Source organism: Delphinus delphis, chromosome 11, assembly GCF_949987515.2.
Source record: "Delphinus delphis chromosome 11, mDelDel1.2, whole genome shotgun sequence".
NCBI classification, from domain to species: domain Eukaryota; kingdom Metazoa; phylum Chordata; class Mammalia; order Artiodactyla; family Delphinidae; genus Delphinus; species Delphinus delphis.
Genome location: NC_082693.1, coordinates 2,320,457 through 2,337,700, shown reverse-complemented (window position 1 = coordinate 2,337,700; position 17,244 = coordinate 2,320,457). Strand labels below are relative to the sequence as shown.

Sequence of the window (17,244 nt, the reverse complement as noted above, 5' to 3'; positions counted from 1 at the left end):
TTCCTCGCAAGTTGGGCCCGTGTCGCCCGGGCCTGCAGGAGGCTCCCAGCCCCAGAAAACCAGGCTTTGATGCCGCCGCTCACAAGGGCCGCCACGCCGCTCTGGTCCCCAAACGCTTGGAGAACGCAAGCCAGTGCCCAGATGCCAAGAGGAATCTGGGGCCAGAGAATAGAAAGAAAGGCGGGTTATAGTGAAAGGAAAAGAATAAAGAAATGAGGCCGGCCTCCTACCGTCAGAGACAAGAATATAGAAAGTGTGCTGAGTGCCAGGCCCGCTGTGTCCTGAGGTCGTGTCCACACAGCAGGCCGGCTCTGCTATCGCTGGGGCTTCACGGCCGGGGAAGCCTCGCCCAAGCCGCCTGCCCTGAACACAGGAGCAGGACCCACGCACCGCTGTCTGTCAGGCACCTCGCCTCTCCTCTGGCCTGACTTGAGCCGCCATCAGGAGGGGGCTGACAGGCCTGGGCAAGCTCCCCGCTCAGGGCCCGTGATGCGGGGATGGGTCGGGGTTCCAGCCACGAGGCCGCGTTCCCGAGACGTTCTGCAGTCACCCCAGTGACGGCTCATTGGCGAGACTTTGCATCGTATTCGGGGGCTTCTTTGTTGCTGCAAGGTCCGGGGGGCCGGAAGGGGACTGGTAGGCCCACATCTCGGTTCACGACAAAGAGGACAGACCCAGGTGCAGCACCTGAGCGGCAGGTGAGGCGTGCTCCCCTCCCCCCATTTCTCTCTAAGGCTTGGGGAGGCCCCTCGGCCCCTCCCCTCATTCTTCCTGTTAGGACCACCCTTGATGTTCACTTTAGACAGATTTCTCTCACCTGTGGAAAAAGGCTGCATGAAAGAGAGGAACCTCCTAACAGTTGTCAGAGGGGAGTCACACGAAAGCTTAGGATGTTCCAACCTTTGGGATTTAGGGACGCTTATTTACCGTGACCTTGGCCTCTGGGTCAAAGCTCTCAGACTCTCTCGAGCGAGACTCAGCCTCTCGATGTCTCGCCGCCAAGTCTCCCGGAGTCCCGGCATCTCTGAGCTGGGAGAAATTCTGTGATTCCTCCACAGGGAGTCTTGAGAGAGCGGGGTCGGTGCCCGTCTAATGAAGCAGTATTTTGAGGCTTGTGGGTAGAGATGGGAGGAGTGAGACCTCAAGCCTGTTCTCCGGAGCCAGACTCCGTCTCAGTGGAACCACGGGCTCCTCCAAGGCAAGCCGCGCTCCTAGGATTTAGGACTTGCAACTGCCTGCTGCCGGCCCCCTTGGGTCACCAGTAGGCACCTCAAACTTCACAACTTCAAAACCTAACTGGCTTTTCCTCCCCAAACCTCCCCACGTGGGGACACACCTTCTACCGAATTGTTACCATTTTCCCGTGTCCCACCCAAGTGCTGCCGCCCTTGTCCAGAACCTCAAGCATCTGCCCACTCTCTCCACCCCTACTGCTACCCCCAGAGCCACTTGGATTAACGCCACAGAGCCCTGAGCGGGTCGCTCCCCACAGAACCGCGAGAGGGACCTTCCTGAAGATCAAATCACGTCTCTCTCTTGCTAAAAACCTTCCAAGGCCTTCCCGCTGCCCTTAGAACAAAGGTGAAATTCCTTTGTAATTTGGTGTCCAAGGCCCCACCGCCGACCTCTGACTTCAGCCCAAATCCTTCTCCCTCAAACAGGCCAAGCCTCTTCCCACCCCGGGGCATTTGCACCAGCTGCTTTCTCCCTCTGGGAATGCTCTTCCCTAGAACTTCAGGACGAGGCTCCTTGTCACGGTCGGATCTCAGCCCAAACAGCGTCTCCTGGGGCGGCGTCCTGACTTCCCAGATACCGCAGTTCTCCCTGCCGCCGGTGCTCACCCTCTGTCTCATCACTCTTTTTGTTTTCTAAGATGCATGACTTATTTACTTTATTCTCATTTATAGTCTGTCTTGCCCCGTTAGCATGGGGGCTAACAGCAGGCGGGAGGGTGGGGGGTTGAGTTCCGATACCTGCACCTAGGAGAGCACCTAGGAGAGCACCTAGGAGAGCACCTAGCACTCATCGGGGCTCAATAAATATTTTTCGAGCTAAATAAGTAAGTGCTTGTGAATTCCACTGAGTCAGCCACTTGGCTGGGAAGCCAGTTCTGCAAGCCTTCCCCTTACCTCCGGTGTGGGCACCTTGCTGAACTCCTTCATCCACGTGGAGCCCCGCCCTTCTGTAGATGCGGGACGGAATGCTAGCGATCTAGCCGGGCTCTGGTGCCCTCGAGGACCCAGGAGGGAACCCGCAAAGAGACGGGGAATTCAGGCGAGACACAAGAACCTCCTCCAGGGAGAACTGTTAGCCGCGCTCTGCCACGCCTGACGGCTTTACCTCGGGACTCGAATTGTTTCACATCCTTCTGTTCGACGCCTGCCTCACAACCCAAACTGCGCTTTTCCACCCCAGACACCACGAGAGCCCAGCCTTCTCCTGAGAGACTCCAGGGCGGCCCTCGGCCCCCATTCCCTCACTCCAGTGGACCCCGGGCTGGCCACCCTGCCCCCAGCACCTCCTGGAAGCCTGCTGTGTGCAGCAGAGAATAGCCCTTGGTGCTGGACTTTGCAGGCAGGGCAGAGCGCATGGTGAAGAGAGAGCCAGGCCCGGCCGAGGGCAGGCAAGGCCTCCATCCTTCCAGGCTGCTTCCCCCTCGGGGCCTGTGCTTGGCGGGTCCTTGTGTTAGAGCCCGACCTCGGTCCCCAGGGGGACCTACCACAGTCGGATGGAGGAGGAGCGATGGGACCCCCTTCCTCCTGCCCCAGCCCGGCCTGTCCCCCTTCGGGGCCGGGTCCCGCCTTCCCTCTGCCTGCCTTCCTGCAAAGCAGCTTTTCTCTAGGACCCGCGCTCAGCTGGCAGACAAAGAGCCTCAGTGAGGCCACAGGCGGCAGGCGGCGTATGGAGATGCACCTCTTTGCTCTGCGTCCTGGCTGTCACCTGCGTGCCGCTTTGTCATCACAGACGGCGAAACAAAACAGCTGTGCTGCACACACAGAAACCCTCCCTGGGGGGAGCATGCCCCGGGGGGGCAGAAACTCCATCGTGCCCCGCACCCTCCCATCCACTTTGTCCTCGAAACCCAGCTGCAGGCTGTGCTGACCTGTACGAGGGCTGCGGGGTCAGCGGGGGCCCATCTTCTGGTACCAGCTGGGGAGCTGATGCCCAGGGACCCCAGAGACCTGCTCATCCCTCCTGGTCACTGCAGGGCAGCCCCGGGCTGTGGAGCTAACAGGCAGCTGATGGCGGGTCAGCGTGCAACACAGTCTAGCCTCTGGGCCCCTGCCACCCGGCTGGGCTCTTCCTTCCGGCTCATTCCTCACCAGCCTGGCGAGGTGGACCCCTCTTCCGGGACAGCCCCCGGTGTAGGAAAGGGGGTGAACCACCCATAGAAAGCTGCCACGCGTCCTCTGTGATATGGGTCAGAGAAGAAGGTCCCGCGGGCACTAGCCTGGGACGGTGCACCAGGACGTGAGCTCTGGTTGAGTTTTCAAGGAGCGGAATGTACCCCGTGGGTGAGGAGAGGGTCCCAGACTCCAGGAAGGACACACACTCTGCTGCAGCTGGGGGACAGGAAGCGTGTTTGGGGGCAGGTGAGGTGCATGTGACATGGGCGTGGGGTGGGAGACGGGATCCCTGCTGTGTCGGACGGCGGAGCAGACAGAAGAGGGTGTGGGAGCATCCTGAGTCAGGGGGGTCTCTCAACCTGCACCCAGGGCTGACAGTGGATCCCCCAGAAAGCAGGCGAAATGGAAGAGGGATGCCAGAAACATGCCACGTGTCCGGCTGTCAGGCAGGTTTCAAGAGATGCCAGGAAGGTCACCTCGGGTCCAGCTCTGGCCGCCACTCCTCCCCTGACTCGGTGCCTGGCTTTCTTTCCTTTGGATCAACGCTTGCCTTCCCTTGGAATATCAGTTTCTCCCACTCCTTTGTCCTGATTGGCTGGTAAAGACGTCTCTGAGTTCTTGATACCAGTCTCTTCCCATCCAGCCCAGAGCCAGGAGCAGAAGCCCAGGCCGGGGAGGCGGGGCTGGGTTTGGCCCCTCCTCAGGGCTCACCCCAGGGTGCCCCAGGCAACCTGACCCCAGGCCCCCGGCCCAGCCTGCCTGCATTTCCCTCCCCAGATAGCCCCGGTCAGGGGTCACGAGGCTCAGTGACCTCTGCGTGACCGTGTGCCCCCGGCTGTGTGGCCTGGGGCCCCTTTCCGAAGGACCACCAGGCAGATGGGCCCCCGTGCACCCCTCCAGGTATTCCCTCTGGAATAAGCCACCCCTTGACAGAGACCCAGATCAGCTTTCCCTTCCTACAGGCAGGGTGGGAGATACTGCCCCCACCTCCGAACAGGATGCAGACCCAGCTTCCTGGAGCCTTTGTCCCCTGGGTCCTGCCCCTGTGTCCCCAAAGGCAAGGGGAGAGGGGATAAAGCCAGAGGGGGCGGCAGCCAGGGCAGGGAGAGCCTGCGGGGGTGGGGAGAGAAGATAGAGGACCTGGTAAACAGTCCTCCTCCCGCTGGAGTTCATGGCAGCGTCTCCCCCTGAAAAGGGAGCGTTTCAAGGGTGAGCGCCTCCGGTGTGTGTGCGCCCGTGTGCCCGCCTTCCGTGCGCCCGCCTTCCCGTGTGCGCGCCTGTCGCTGTCATCACGGACATTCCCCCGCTGTCACTCCGCTGCTCTCTGCTCCGCACGCACGCTCCCCTCCCCGCCTGCCCCTCTCCGCGGCTCCCGAGACCCGGCCGCCCGCCCGCCGTGGGAGACGGCCTCAGGCGTTCCTTCCTCCCGCCGGGGCTCTGCGTGCCAGATCCTGCTGGGGGATCAGGCTGGTGCCGCTGCGCTTGCTGTCTCCTTTCTCCAGGAACCCCAGGAGGGGCTCACTGGACGGCTCAGACCACTTGATTCAGGGCGCTCGCTGGGGTGCGGAAGGTGAGTGCCGAGCGCTGGGCAGGGGCGCGGGGGGCGGGTGCAGGGGCCAGGCTTGGGGCCGAGCCCATCTCCGCTGGGTTCCTTGCCTGCATGGACAGCTGCTTTGCCTCCTGCCTGGGGGCAGTGGCTGGGGCTGGGGCGGTGCTCAGGACCGGACCCCTGGGCAGCCAAAGGACACAGGGAACTCTGACCTCCCAGCGTTGGGGACAGGAGCTGGGATTCTGCTGGGGAAGGAGGGGAGGAGGCATTGCCAGTGCCGGATGACAGGCCCGGTGGCATAGAAACCGGTCCCTGCAGCATGGGGGGCGCCAGCCAGGAGCCCTGTGCCGCCTGCATGCCCGGCTCGGCAGGCAGCCCCAGGGACTTGGGTGCCAGGGGAAAGGGGGTGCTGGTGACAGGGCCGGCACACAGGACGTCTGTGGGGTGGCAGGCTGGAGGGCTGGCGCCGAGGCGTGGGCAGGGACCAGGGGTGCTGACCGGCCTCTACAGGACGCCCTCAGCGAGGCGCGCTGGCCTCTAGCAGGCTGTCCTTGGACAGGGGTGCAGAGGGTCCCCCCAGCTGGACCTGAGTCCCCGGCTCGTATGGGGGGCGTGGCCGGGAGTGGATGCGGGAGAGGAGCCTCGGAGCCCTTCCTCCGGCCCTTCCTCGAGGCTCCAGCTCTGCTCCCAGCCCACCTGGGCCCTGTTGGGGCTGGGGTCCCCCAGCTGCACACCCTCTCTACCTACGAAAGAGCTCAGGAAGCCTTGGGGGGCGGGGTGGACTCAGCTTAGGGGTGGCTGTTATATGGCCGGGGCAGGACGGAGGCCGTCTGACCGGGAGTCCCAACCTCCCCGCTCACTCTCAGGGCCCTTTATCCTCTCCCTGAGCTGCTGTCTGCCTGTCTGGGGTGGCTGGTGGGGACACTGGCACCTGGCTCTCGGGCCTGGCTCAGACCGACACCCAGCAGCTTAGCTAACTACAGGGCCGGGGGGCGGGCTGAGCGTGTGGAGATGGGCCGGGGAGCGCAGCTGGGACGGGACCCGCGGCCGTGTCCCCCTCCACACCGGCACAGGCTCCATCCAGCTTTGCCAGGAGAGGGAGACCAGGGAAGCCGGCTGGGGGTGCCAGGAGGAGGACGGGGGTGGGGGGAGCTTCTTCAGCAACCGATCTGCTTCCTTTGGGGTTTGGCTGGAAGCTGCGCCTGGGACAAGCAAACCCTGCTCCCATTTTCAGCCCCCAACGCTGAGGGGCACGGGGAGGGGGGTGTTTTAGGGCTGGGGTGCCTGGGGAGGCCTCCCCCCTCCTCCTACACAGATCAGGCCTCTCCACCCTGCCTGCCCGGGTCCAACCCCTCGCCCCCGAGCCAGGCCCGCGGGCCCAAGAGCAGCTTCTGCGAGGGGTGATGGGGGTTTTTCTCCGCTTTCCAGAGGGTCTGGTTGGGAGTGGGAATGTCTGACAAGGAAGGATGACAAGGAAACGAGGCTGCAGGAAGGCGGGCATGAGAACGGGGCACGCGTTTAAAAATGCACCAGGGGGTTTGTCTGTTCCAAGTACAAATTTAGAGATTTAAAAAAACCAGCTTCCGCGCTGCCTGGGCCGCGTGTGTTACGGGGATGCCAGGCAGGGAAGAGGTGGGAAGGGCCTGGAAGGCCAGACCGGCGGCTGCAGGTGGAGCGCGCGGCCTGGACGGCACCCCCGGGGCTCAGCGCGGGCGCCCGCTGTCCCCCTGTCCGGGTGCCCCTCAGCCTGGCCGGGCGGGTGGGAAGGGGCTGCCCTTGAAGCCCCAGGCGTGGCCTCCGTCCCGGCCCTGCCGCTCGGTAGCCCGTGACCTTCACCTGTCTGCACAATGGAGGGGCGCAGAGGCCTTGTCCCGGGTTGGGGAACCTTGATCAAAGGGAGATCCCTGGGGAGGGGGTACACGGCAGGCCAGCAAGACGTCCCAGGGGGCAGGAGCCCCAGGTCAAGGCACAGTGGGCGCTGATGGCTGTGCGGCTTGGACACTGACTTGGGGGGATGGACGTAACCACGCAGCACCAGAGGAAGGGTGCGGACGCCAGGCCTGGGTGGGTTTGCTGGAGGTTTCCGGCTGGAGACTGAGCCAACTCTGGCCGGAGGAGGAATGGAGGGCAGAAGCACAGAGGGGTCAGGGCGCCCACCCTAACCTGGGCGTCGGCGGGGGTGGGAGCGAGGCAGGCTGCTCCTCCCGTGGGGAAGGGAAGCCGTCCCCGCCCCCGCACCCCCAGTCTCGGGGGGCTGCCACACCCCACGTGACTCCGCAGGAGCCCGTGGGCCCTTCTGCCCTGCTGCCACCCCCGCGGGGCTCCCAGCCCACCTCCTCACCTCAGCCCGCCACCCCCTCCCCAGCAAGACCCCTGCCTCCCTCTCCCCACTGCATCTGTGATGCCCCTGGGAGGAAGGCTGGCGGGGAGGGGGCGACCCGGCTTGATGAGGGTACCCGCGTCGGGCGCAGAGAGGCAGCGGAAGGACGAGGAGAGGCCGATCGGCGTGAAGCGCTGCACAAACGCGAGGGTGCAGCCCTCCCCCTGCTCCAGGAGCCTCCACGCGCAGGCGGGTCAGCAGAGCCGCCTCCAGGCTCCTGAGGCCGCTGGTCGGTAGCTCTGTCGCCAGGCCGCCTGGGCCCTGGCTGCACCCTCCCACTGCCTGCCCTTAGGCAAGTTACTACCTGTCCCCAGCCTCCGTGTCCCCATCGCAAAATGGTGTCAGCAGTGCTGCTAACCCCAGACAGTTGTTGCGGGGACTGGGAACCATACACAGGTGTTTCCCCGCGAGCATGCTTTCTCCCCATGCGGAGCCCTCCTGCAGAGCTGTTACCGCCAGCATCCCCCATCGCTGCCGCCCCCGGCTGCCCCGGCCCCGGCCATCCCCTGCCGCGGCCTCCCGGGAGGTGCTGGGGTCTGCGCTGCCGGGAGAGAAGTGACCTGGCCCAGGGCTTCTCGAACGTGACCAGGTACGTGAATGGCCTGAGGTCTTGTTAAGAGGCAGATCCCGGCCCCATTGGCCTGGGCTGGGTCTGGGAAGCTCCTGGCGAGGCTGCTGCTGCTGGCCCGTGGACCACGCTGGAGTAGCAGAGGGCTGGGGCCCAGAGCCCGTGTTCCTATCCTGGGCGGGGGGGTCGCTCGGCCTGCAGCTCCTCAGCCCCATCCTCTATCCTGATTCTCTCAGCAGAGCCCAGCGAAGGAGGCTGGGGACCCCGCTGGGTCCACCCTCCTCTCTGTGTCCCTGTCCCTGGGACTGGGACAGAAATGCCCACAGGCTGTGGGGCTTGGAGCCCCGACACTGCCACCTCACTCGTTTCCGTTGCCTGTTCCCCCACCTGGGTGGGGACTTCCCTCCCAGACGGCGTGAATTTATTCCGCAGTGGCCACGCCTGCCTGAGCCGCTGTGCTCCTGGCATCCTAATGTAGGTCACCCCTTTCCTAACGAGGTAGAGGGTTCTGGGGGCCGGAAGGGGTCCTGGGTTGGAGGTGGGCTGGAGGGCAGGGTGATGGACCCCACAGCGCCTGAGGGGTGCTTCTGTGGTCCCCAGGGAGCGCAAGCTACAGTCCCATGGACCTGTGGGGCCTTGTTCCCGTCACGTTTCTCCAGAGATCCCAGGGCGTGGGTCTGAGTGTGGAAAGGGTCCTGGGTTGGGGGCGGCCCTCGGGGGGCTTCTCTAGGCCCTGCTTCCGGGCTGGAGGTCCCCCCGTGCATCTGTCTGCCGGGGGCATGCGGGAACTGCGGGAGTGATAGCATCTGAGGATGCTGGAGGGCTGCCAGCGCGCGCGAGTGCACCCGTGTGCGTGTGTGTGGCTGCACGGTCTCTGGGGGGGTGGTCTGCATCACACGCTGTGTTGGGAGCCTGTGTGTGCACCCCGCTCAGCGCACACACGTGTCTCCCCCCAGGGGCCACTGCTGGGGGACAGTCCCCAGGGAGCGGGCCTGTGTCCCTGACCGGCCGCGTGACCAGGCACGCTGGTCTCCACCTCTGAGCCTGGCTGGCTGCTGACCCCCCTGACACCGTGTGGGCGCTGTGAGCTGCCGACCTGCGGGTCCTCGCTGGCGAGAGGAGTGTGGGACTATTCCAGGGGTCGGGGCCGAGGCTCACGGAGAGGGTGGACGGCGTCCTCAGTGATGGAGGCCTGGGAGGCTGTGTGCGAGCGCAGCCCACGGTGACCGCCATGTGACGGCTGCTGGCCTGGCACGGGCCCAGGCACAGAGACAGACACCCAGGTGTGAGACTGGGGGACCAAGAAAGAGAGGTCCCGCAGACGCGCTGGAAGCCGCCGCCCCTCCCCGCGGACACAGGGCACTGACGTCTCCCTACGTCTACCTGGGGCTCAGGTCCAAGCTTGGAGTCCCCTAGACTGCCTTGCAAGATGATGTATCCTGAATTCAGCAAATGCTAGCTCTCCTCCCCCGACCAGATTGACCCCCACGGAGGGCAGTGTGTTCTGGTCATCACCCTGAGAGATAAGGAAACCGAGGCCCAGAGGGTTTCCGTGATCTGTTTAAGTTACACAGCGAGGGAGCAGCCGGCAGGGATTCGAACCCAGAGCCCTCCCTGACCCGGGAGTCTGAGCCAGGAGCCCCGGGGACCTGGCCCTGGGAGGGTAGCTGGAAAGGACCCCTCAGCTGCTCTGGGCATCTGCTCCGCCCCCAGCCCAGGGCCCCAGATCCATCCCATAGGCATGTGGGTCTGCACCCACATCTGCCCAGTGCGACTCGCTCTGCAGCCTCTGCGAACCCCCTGGTGGGGGGTGAAGCCCAGGTGACAGACAGGCCCCCCGAGCGGTCCCCCTCCCCGGCGGGCCCCATCCTGAGCGGGCGCCCTTGCCAGGGCCCAGCTGCAGGCCCCCGGGGCTGTGGCGCTCGTGGGCTCATGGGGCCAGGAGGCTGCTTGGCAGCGGTAAGCGGGGAGGAGACGGAAGAGGCCCCCAGTGCCTGAGGGAGACCCTGCTTAGATGCTGAGGTTCCAGCGGCTGCCCCCACCCCTCAGCTCCGCTCTGCTCTGCCATTAGCCCCTCGGGCTCCCGGAATTAAGGCGGCTGTGGGAGGGGAGCGGGAGGCTGCAGCCTGGGGCCCCCGGGTCCAGCGTGGCCACCGAGCAGGGGAGGCTGCTGGCCCGTCTCTGTCCGTTCGCCACCTCGCGCTGGGCTGGCGGCAGGGGGCCCGCAGTCCCCTTTCCCGCCCCTGTGACGGGCCCCTGGCCGCGCCTGGAAGGGAGTGGGAGCAGGGCAGGTCACCTGGGAAGGGGGAGGCCCCCTCGCCCCTCGGGAAGAGGAGCCGCTCTCTGCGCTGCAGCCTCGCCCTCTCCCTGCCCCTGTGCCCCGACGGCAGCGGCTGCAGCACGAGCCCCTGCGCTGATGAGGTTTATCCCAGACCTGCCGGCGGCAGAAGACAGAGCACGGCCGCTCACCCCCCGGGAGACCGCGGAGGGCAAGCAGGGGGCTTCCCCGTGGCAAGAGCCGGGCCTGGGCCTCACCCGCGAGCCAACGGCCGCCCCTACGCGGGGCCTGGTCTCGGCCTCCTCGGGGGCCATGGTAAGAGCACAGTGGGGCTGGGGGGCCAGCTGGCTCTCGATGATTTCCGCGCCTGGGACATGGGGGAAGCCCAGAGGCCGAGGAGGCCACGTGGCTCCGAACACGTTTATGAGATCATCCAGGAAGACAAGAAGAGGCGGGGAGAGGCTGGGCGGGAGGTGAGGGATGCAGGGCGGGTGGACGGCTCCTGCATCGCCCAGCACTGGCCTCAGCACTGTCTCCAGCCCCAGGGCTCCTGGGATGCCCGCCTGCCCCTCCACGCGCCCCCTGCTGTCGACGGAGGCAGAGGCTCCTGGCTTCTCAGCCCCCTTGCTCCTCTTTCTCCCACCCCCCTACCCCGCCCAGGGAATCAGAGCCAAGAACACAGGAGGGGAGGGTAAAGAGACACCGGGCCCCCTCCATAACCCGGGGCTGCACCGGCCTGACACCCGCTTCCGCTCAGCTCTCTCTCCCTCTCTCTCAGGACTGACCGAGCGGACAAGCGGCTTCTCTCTCCCTCGAGGTGCCGGGCCTGACAGCTGTGCAGCCACCATGCTGGCCCCGGGCAGCGGCCCCGAGCTGAGCACCTGGTTTGCCCCGCTGTGGAGGCAGATCTCTTGTGAGTGGAGGCGGGGGTCGGCTTAGCGGGGATGCAGGGATGCTCTTCCCAGGTGTCCATGGCCTGGGTCTGGGAAGAAGGGCCCAGTCCCCGCAGCCCTGCCCACGGTGCCGGGGGAAGAGCTGCTTCTGAGCTCTGTGGCGGGCGGGTCGGGGGCAGGGGCTCCACAGGCAGCTCTGTCCCCCCAGGTGGGTCTGCTTCCACCCCCAGGGGCCCCAGCAAGTCCTGCTGCCCTAATGGCAAACCGCCCTCTCCTTGCTCGGCCATCAGCTGGGTGGGCCTGGAGGCCTCCCTTAGGGCTCAGCCCCCGTAGCTCCGAGACGGGGGGAACCAGGGGGCTCTGGGGACGTGACACTGGAAGGGGCCTTGGGGAGCGGGTCCAGCCCCTCCTTCTGCATATGGGGAGACAGAGGCCGCCCACTCCCCACAAGGGAACCTTGTGAGCTGTCGGGTGAAGGAAGCCCTGGGAATTCTCTTCACGAGGTGAAGGGTCAAGGCTACAGGGTAAGAGGTAAGAATGGTCTCGAGGGAGGTCCCTGACTCCTGCCCTCGCACGGTCAGCCCTGTGATGCTGCCGCCCCAAGACACAAGCGGCCTCAATTACTCACCCCGCAGAGCAGCTGATCCCGAGGGACCCAGCTCCCCTCTCAGCCTCCTTTGGAATCACTCAACACCTCGCGACACAGGGCTCTGTTTTCTTGCCACCAGAGCTTTAACGCCAGCCTGAATTTCTTTGTGGGGGGGGACAGTGACCTGTAGTTATGTCGGTCCTTTTGAGAGGGAGGCTGGATGGGTTGAGTATTTTTCTGGGGAAAGTGAGGTCTGAGGAATTCAGTTGACTTCCACAAGGCACGGCGGGGGTAGTCTGACAGGCTGACCTGGCCACAGACAGCTCAGACAGCGAGAGGGTCAGCGGCCCTCAGGTGACCTCAGGTGGCCGGAAGGGCTTCCAGTTGGCGTCCATGGCCGTGCCTGTGCTCATTTCCTCCCGAGAACAAAGACGCTCAGGTGTCAGCCTGGCAGGTGCCTCTCAGGAGTCACCGATCCTCCAGGAAAGGGGGGTGCGGTCCCACCCTGTTCCTTCAGGGTCTGCCCTTTGGGACACCAGACAGCAGACCCCTACTAGACACAGACTCAGGACCGTCCCCTCCAGACCCCTGGTCAGAGCAGCTCTGCCCCTCCAGCTGGAGCCGAGCGGCCAGCACTCCTCGGCTGGGGCCTTTCCTCCCGGCCCGGTGGGATCCTCCCCTTCCACAGGGACACCCTGGGGGACAGTCGGGGGCTTTGCAGTCACTCTTAGAAGGGTGGGCCACGGAACGAGCTGCCCTGCGGGACTGTTCTCTGAGCACCCGTCCCCCTGCAGCCCTGCCACAGGGGCCCTGGGCAAAGCATGGGACCGTGAAAGGAATTCTGTCAACAGATCTGTCCTGCGGAAATTGGGGACAGGGGCCCAGGCTAAGGGCAAGCTGGCTGTAAAGTGAGAACAGATGTGGGACTTGCCCCGGGCCCACAACTTTGGGGGCTCGCACCCCAGCATCCTCCACGTGGACGTGGAACTCAGCATCTCACCCTGCTGTTTCCACAGTGGTCTCTGGGGTGGGGCCCGGGCGGGCCCGGGCTCCCTCGTCACCCTGAGTCGCTGGCCCACCTTGGATGTGGGACTCATGCAGACCGGGGAAGTGGTGGCAGGGGTGGGTGTGCCCCTTCGTGTGTGCAGCGCGGCCCCTCCCATGCACGTCCATCAGCCCCGTGCAGCTCCAGGTGGTGGTTGTGGGGGGGTGCGGTGCAGAGGGGAAGGAAGCAGAGCCACTTTCTCTGCACAGAATCCTTCCATGGCAGCGGCCCTGGGAGAGGAACATGGGGCGGCCCCTCTGACACCCTCACATCCTCTGTCGCATCAGCGTCTGTGGTGTCGGGGCCGTGTGGGGACCCTGGCTGCCCGGTGGTGTCCGTCCACATGGACGTGCTGCGGGGGGTTAGTTGTGTTTCTACGTGGTCAGGAAGCGCTACGGCACCGCGCGTGGTTGGGCCAAAGGGGATCGGCGCGAGGCCCCGTGATGGGAGGCGGATGGGAGGGGAAGGCAGTGGGAGTGGCGACCCGCAGTCCTGCCATGCCCCGTCTGTCCCGCAGGGCTCACCTGTTGGATCGCCCTGTGCACGGCAGAGGCTGCCCCCGCCTGCCCCCTGCCCTGCACGTGCGACGGCCACGGCCTGCAGGTGGACTGCAGCGGCCGGGGCCTCGCCGCGCTGCCCGCGGACCTGCCGGCCGCCACCCGCAGCCTGCTGCTCCTGAACAACAGGCTGAGCTCCCTGCCCGCCGGGGCCTTCGCCGGCCTGTCGGGCCTGCAGCGGCTGGACCTCTCCAACAACTTCCTGGACGGGCTGCCGCGCGCCGCCTTCGGGGGGCTGGCCAACCTGACGGAGCTGCAGCTGCGCAACAACAGTCTCCGCGCCCTGGACCCCGAGCTGCTGCGGCCCCTGGCGCGCCTGCGCCACCTCGACCTGTCCCTCAACGGCCTGGCCCGGCTCCCACCCGGCCTCTTTGACGGGCTCCCCGCCCTGCGCTCCCTGTTCCTGCGCGCCAACCGCCTGCAGAGCCTGGACCGGCGGACCTTCGAGCCCCTGGCCAGCCTGCAGCTGCTGCAGGTGGGGGACAACCCCTGGGAGTGCGACTGCCACCTGCGGGACTTCAAGCACTGGCTAGAGTGGTTCTCCTACCGAGGTGAGCATGGGTCAGGTCGGGGAGGAGTGGGCCCGGCCTGGCCACCGGCGGGCACAGGGGCTCTGCGGCCCCCTTCTTCCCATCCCCTCCGCTCCCAGCCGCCTTGCTCTGCCCTGTCTCCTCAGGCTGACTCTCTGTAACTGGCTCTCACTTCTGTAGGTTTCAGGATGGACTTAAACACACAGTATCATTGTCCTCTGCCTCTAGGCTTCCCTGGCCCGGCAGGAGGAGGGATAAAACCACCCTCGCGGGCTTCCCTGGTGGCGCAGTGGTTGAGAGTCCGCCTGCCGATGCAGGGGACGCGGGTTCGTGCCCCGGTCCGGGAAGATCCCACATGCTGCGGAGTGGCTGGGCCCGTGAGCCATGGCCGCTGAGCCTGCGCGTCCGGAGCCTGTGCTCCGCAACGCGAGAGGCCACAACAGTGGGAGGCCCGCGTACGGCAAAAATAACCAAAACAAAACACCCTTGCTCCTCTGAATAATGTAGCCATCTCTTAAGTACCCACAGTGCCAGGAGGGTGGAATCGAGTTCAAATCCACAAATGCAGTCACATTTTCTTTCTGACGATGATCTCAACTCCTTCTCCCTAGAAGTTCTGTTATCAAAGCTTTTACTAAGAAGCCAAATGCTCCCCTTTTCGGTGACCCGGGAAAGTTCTAGAATGACCTTCGGAATGATTAAATGAAATGGACAAGGGCAGAGAAGTAAGCCTGCTGGCCAAAAGCGCCAGGTCCGGTTTTGCCTCGTGGCCCTGCCACGTACTAGCTGTGTGTGATCTCGAGAGAGCTCGCTGGCCTCTCTGTGGCTGCACCCTCGTCTGTGAAATGGGGCCAATCTCAGAGAACCTATCTCAGAGAATCACTGTGTGGAGTAGGTAGGTAATTCATGGAAAGCGTCTGGAAAAGGACCCAGCATAAAGTGAGTCCGCAATAAAACTTACTCATTTATATGTCCACTGGCTGGCGGAAGTCATAATATTCACCGGGCTTAATTAGACACAGTTTGGTGTCCAGCAGGAAGTAGGGCTCCATGAATCTGCTGAACGAGTGAATCGATGTGAAGCGAACGCTAATGCTTTCGTCAAAGTCTTACTCCCTTTGTGTCACAGTGTTTCCACAATTTAATTATTTGCATAATATTCTCACGTGTTAGTTAATTAAAAACATTTTACAAACGATAAAGTACCATAAAATGTTAGTCCCTGTGATAATTTCTCCCGTTTTTGTGAGAGGAGAAATAGTAACACTTGCATGGTTTCCAGTTTCCAAATATCCTACCATGTACGTGACCCACTTGAACCCTAACTGAGCTGCAGCTGAGACGGCCATTCTTATTGACAGCCTGGAAAATCGAGACTCCTCAGCAATTCGATACGTAAAGTGACTTGCAGATGCCCTGGCCGGGAGGGAGTCAGCCTCAGGTTTTGGGAGCAGGGAGGTAGGGCGGCTGCATCTCCACGCCCAGCCCCCGCCCGTGCAAAGGCCCTGGACACAGTTCACGGGATGTAAGCCTTGGACAGGGGTCTGGAGAGCCAGACCGATGTGTGATCTGCAGGGGACGTCCTTGCCCCTCCAGTCATTGGTCACCGGGAGCTGAAGGGCGTGGAGGGGGAACGTACACTTTAGGAACTTTTCACTAGTAGAGTTATCTTCCGCCATGCGCTCCTCCAAAACAACGCAGACCAAACCAGAACAAAAACCTGGGCCCTTTTCCTCAGCACCCGGGGAAGACTGATGTCTATTGTGTGAGGAGACCGCGGCGATGGTCCTGCAGGAGCCCAGGCGCTTCCCTGGGGGCCGCGCCTGCGTCTAGATCTCGGGCTGCCCGAAGAGGCCAAAAGGGGGGCGTCTGGGCAGCTCCTCTTCCTCTCGCCCCACCTGTGCGCTGCACCCTCCCCGCCCAGGCCGCGGGGTGAGCCTGCGCTGCCCGCACGCCCTCCTCTGCCCTCGGGGGTCCTCAGGGTGTCCTCCCAAGATGGCACTGCGCTCACGGGTGCTGTGGCCGGGCTGCTGAGGGGGCCACCACTGCCCTCAAGGAGGAAACTGCTGTCCCTGGGCCCCCTCTCCCTCTTCCAAGGAGGAGTCTTAGGAACAACGGTCCCGCCCGCGTGGAGGAGCAGGGCCGAGGCTCTGACCTCTGTCCTTTGTGTGGGCGGGAGGGGCGCGGGGGGAGCAGTTGCTGGGGAGAGCAGAGCCGGGGGTCACGGACGGCGGTCAGTGGAGAGGTCAGTTAGGACAGGCACGGGCTGCCGCCTGGCAGGGCTCCTGGCCCCCCTTTCCTGAGCACCCGGGGGCCAGCTTGACTCTGGGGGCAGGAGAGGTGGGAATGTTTGTTTCTCTATCAGATGGGAGCAGGGACACTGTCCGTCTTCTGAGGCTTCTGCGCGGGTTAAACGCCGTGACACGTGTACCCGCCTCCCCGTCACTGGGCGCCGTACGCCAGTCCCCCTAACCTCTCCCCTTCGCTCCAGGATTGATAGTGCTGCGGATGGAAACTAGGCCTCCCGGGCCTCTGTGTGGGGACCTGGGGCTGGGGGAGGGAGTGCCGGCCTCAGCCCCCCTTTTCTCTCTCCTGATGCAGGGGGGCGCCTGGATCAGCTGGCCTGCACCCTGCCCAAGGAGCTGAGGGGGAAGGACATGCGCGTGGTCCCCATGGAGATGTTCAACTACTGCTCGCAGCTGGAGGACCAGAGCAGCTCAGCCGGGCTGGAGGTCCCCGGGCCACCCTGCACCAAGGCCAGCCCGGAGCCTCCCAAGCCCAAGCCGGGCCCCGAGCCCGAGCCCGAGCCCAGCACCGCCTGCCCCCAGAAGCAGAGGCCCCGGCCCGTGAGCGTGCGGCGAGCCGTCGGCACCGTGATCATCGCGGGGGTGCTGTGCGGTGTGGTCTGCATCATGATGGTGGTGGCCGCTGCCTACGGCTGCATCTACGCCTCCCTCATGGCCAAGTACCACCGGGAGCTCAGGAAGCGCCAGCCGCTGATGGGCGACGCGGAGGGCGAGCACGAGGACCGGAAGCAGGTCTCCTCTGTGGCCTGAGAGCCCAGGGCGGGGCCGGGGGGCACGCCAGCCCCCCTCCCGCCCCCTTCCCACCTTCCCCCCAGCCCGCCAGCAAACGGGCCCGTGTCTCCACGGACACCGGAGCGTCCGGAAGGTATCAGTACACTGACGCTCCCCTCTGGACCACAAACGCTCTGGCCCACGGGCAGAAGAGATGTGTGTGTGCGAGCAAAGACTCCTGGACCCAGCGCCCCCGTACTGCTGCGGCTCCCGGTACAGTCACAGCCGGTGACACCCCCCTCCTCTGGCTCAACCCACCTTATCTGCGTCTGGGGGTGCGGGGCCGGTTTCTGCGACTCTCTTCTAAGCCAGGAAGATGTTGGGCCCAGCTTCCGATGGCTGGTACCACTGTGCATTCAGCCCAGCCCAGCCATCTGGACCAGCACTTGGCAACCCAGCACCACGCCCTCTCCAAAGCCATCTGTCCCTGC

General features: G+C 64.5%; 2 protein-coding genes across 2 annotated transcripts in view; one reads left to right on the top strand and one right to left on the bottom strand.

Moving 5' to 3' along the window:
• The window catches only part of CACNA2D4 (calcium voltage-gated channel auxiliary subunit alpha2delta 4), a 96,780-nt gene that overhangs the window by 10,098 nt on the left and 69,438 nt on the right, over nt 1-17,244 (bottom strand). The window lies entirely within an intron of this gene.
• On the top strand, nt 4,686-16,901 carry LRTM2 (leucine rich repeats and transmembrane domains 2). Its single transcript, XM_060026020.1, has 5 exons — nt 4,686-4,917; nt 10,235-10,437; nt 10,901-11,035; nt 13,167-13,757; nt 16,338-16,901. Exons 3-5 carry the CDS (start codon nt 10,969-10,971, stop codon nt 16,790-16,792), a joined length of 1,113 nt encoding a protein of 370 aa, XP_059882003.1. The 5' UTR covers nt 4,686-4,917; nt 10,235-10,437; nt 10,901-10,968; the 3' UTR covers nt 16,793-16,901.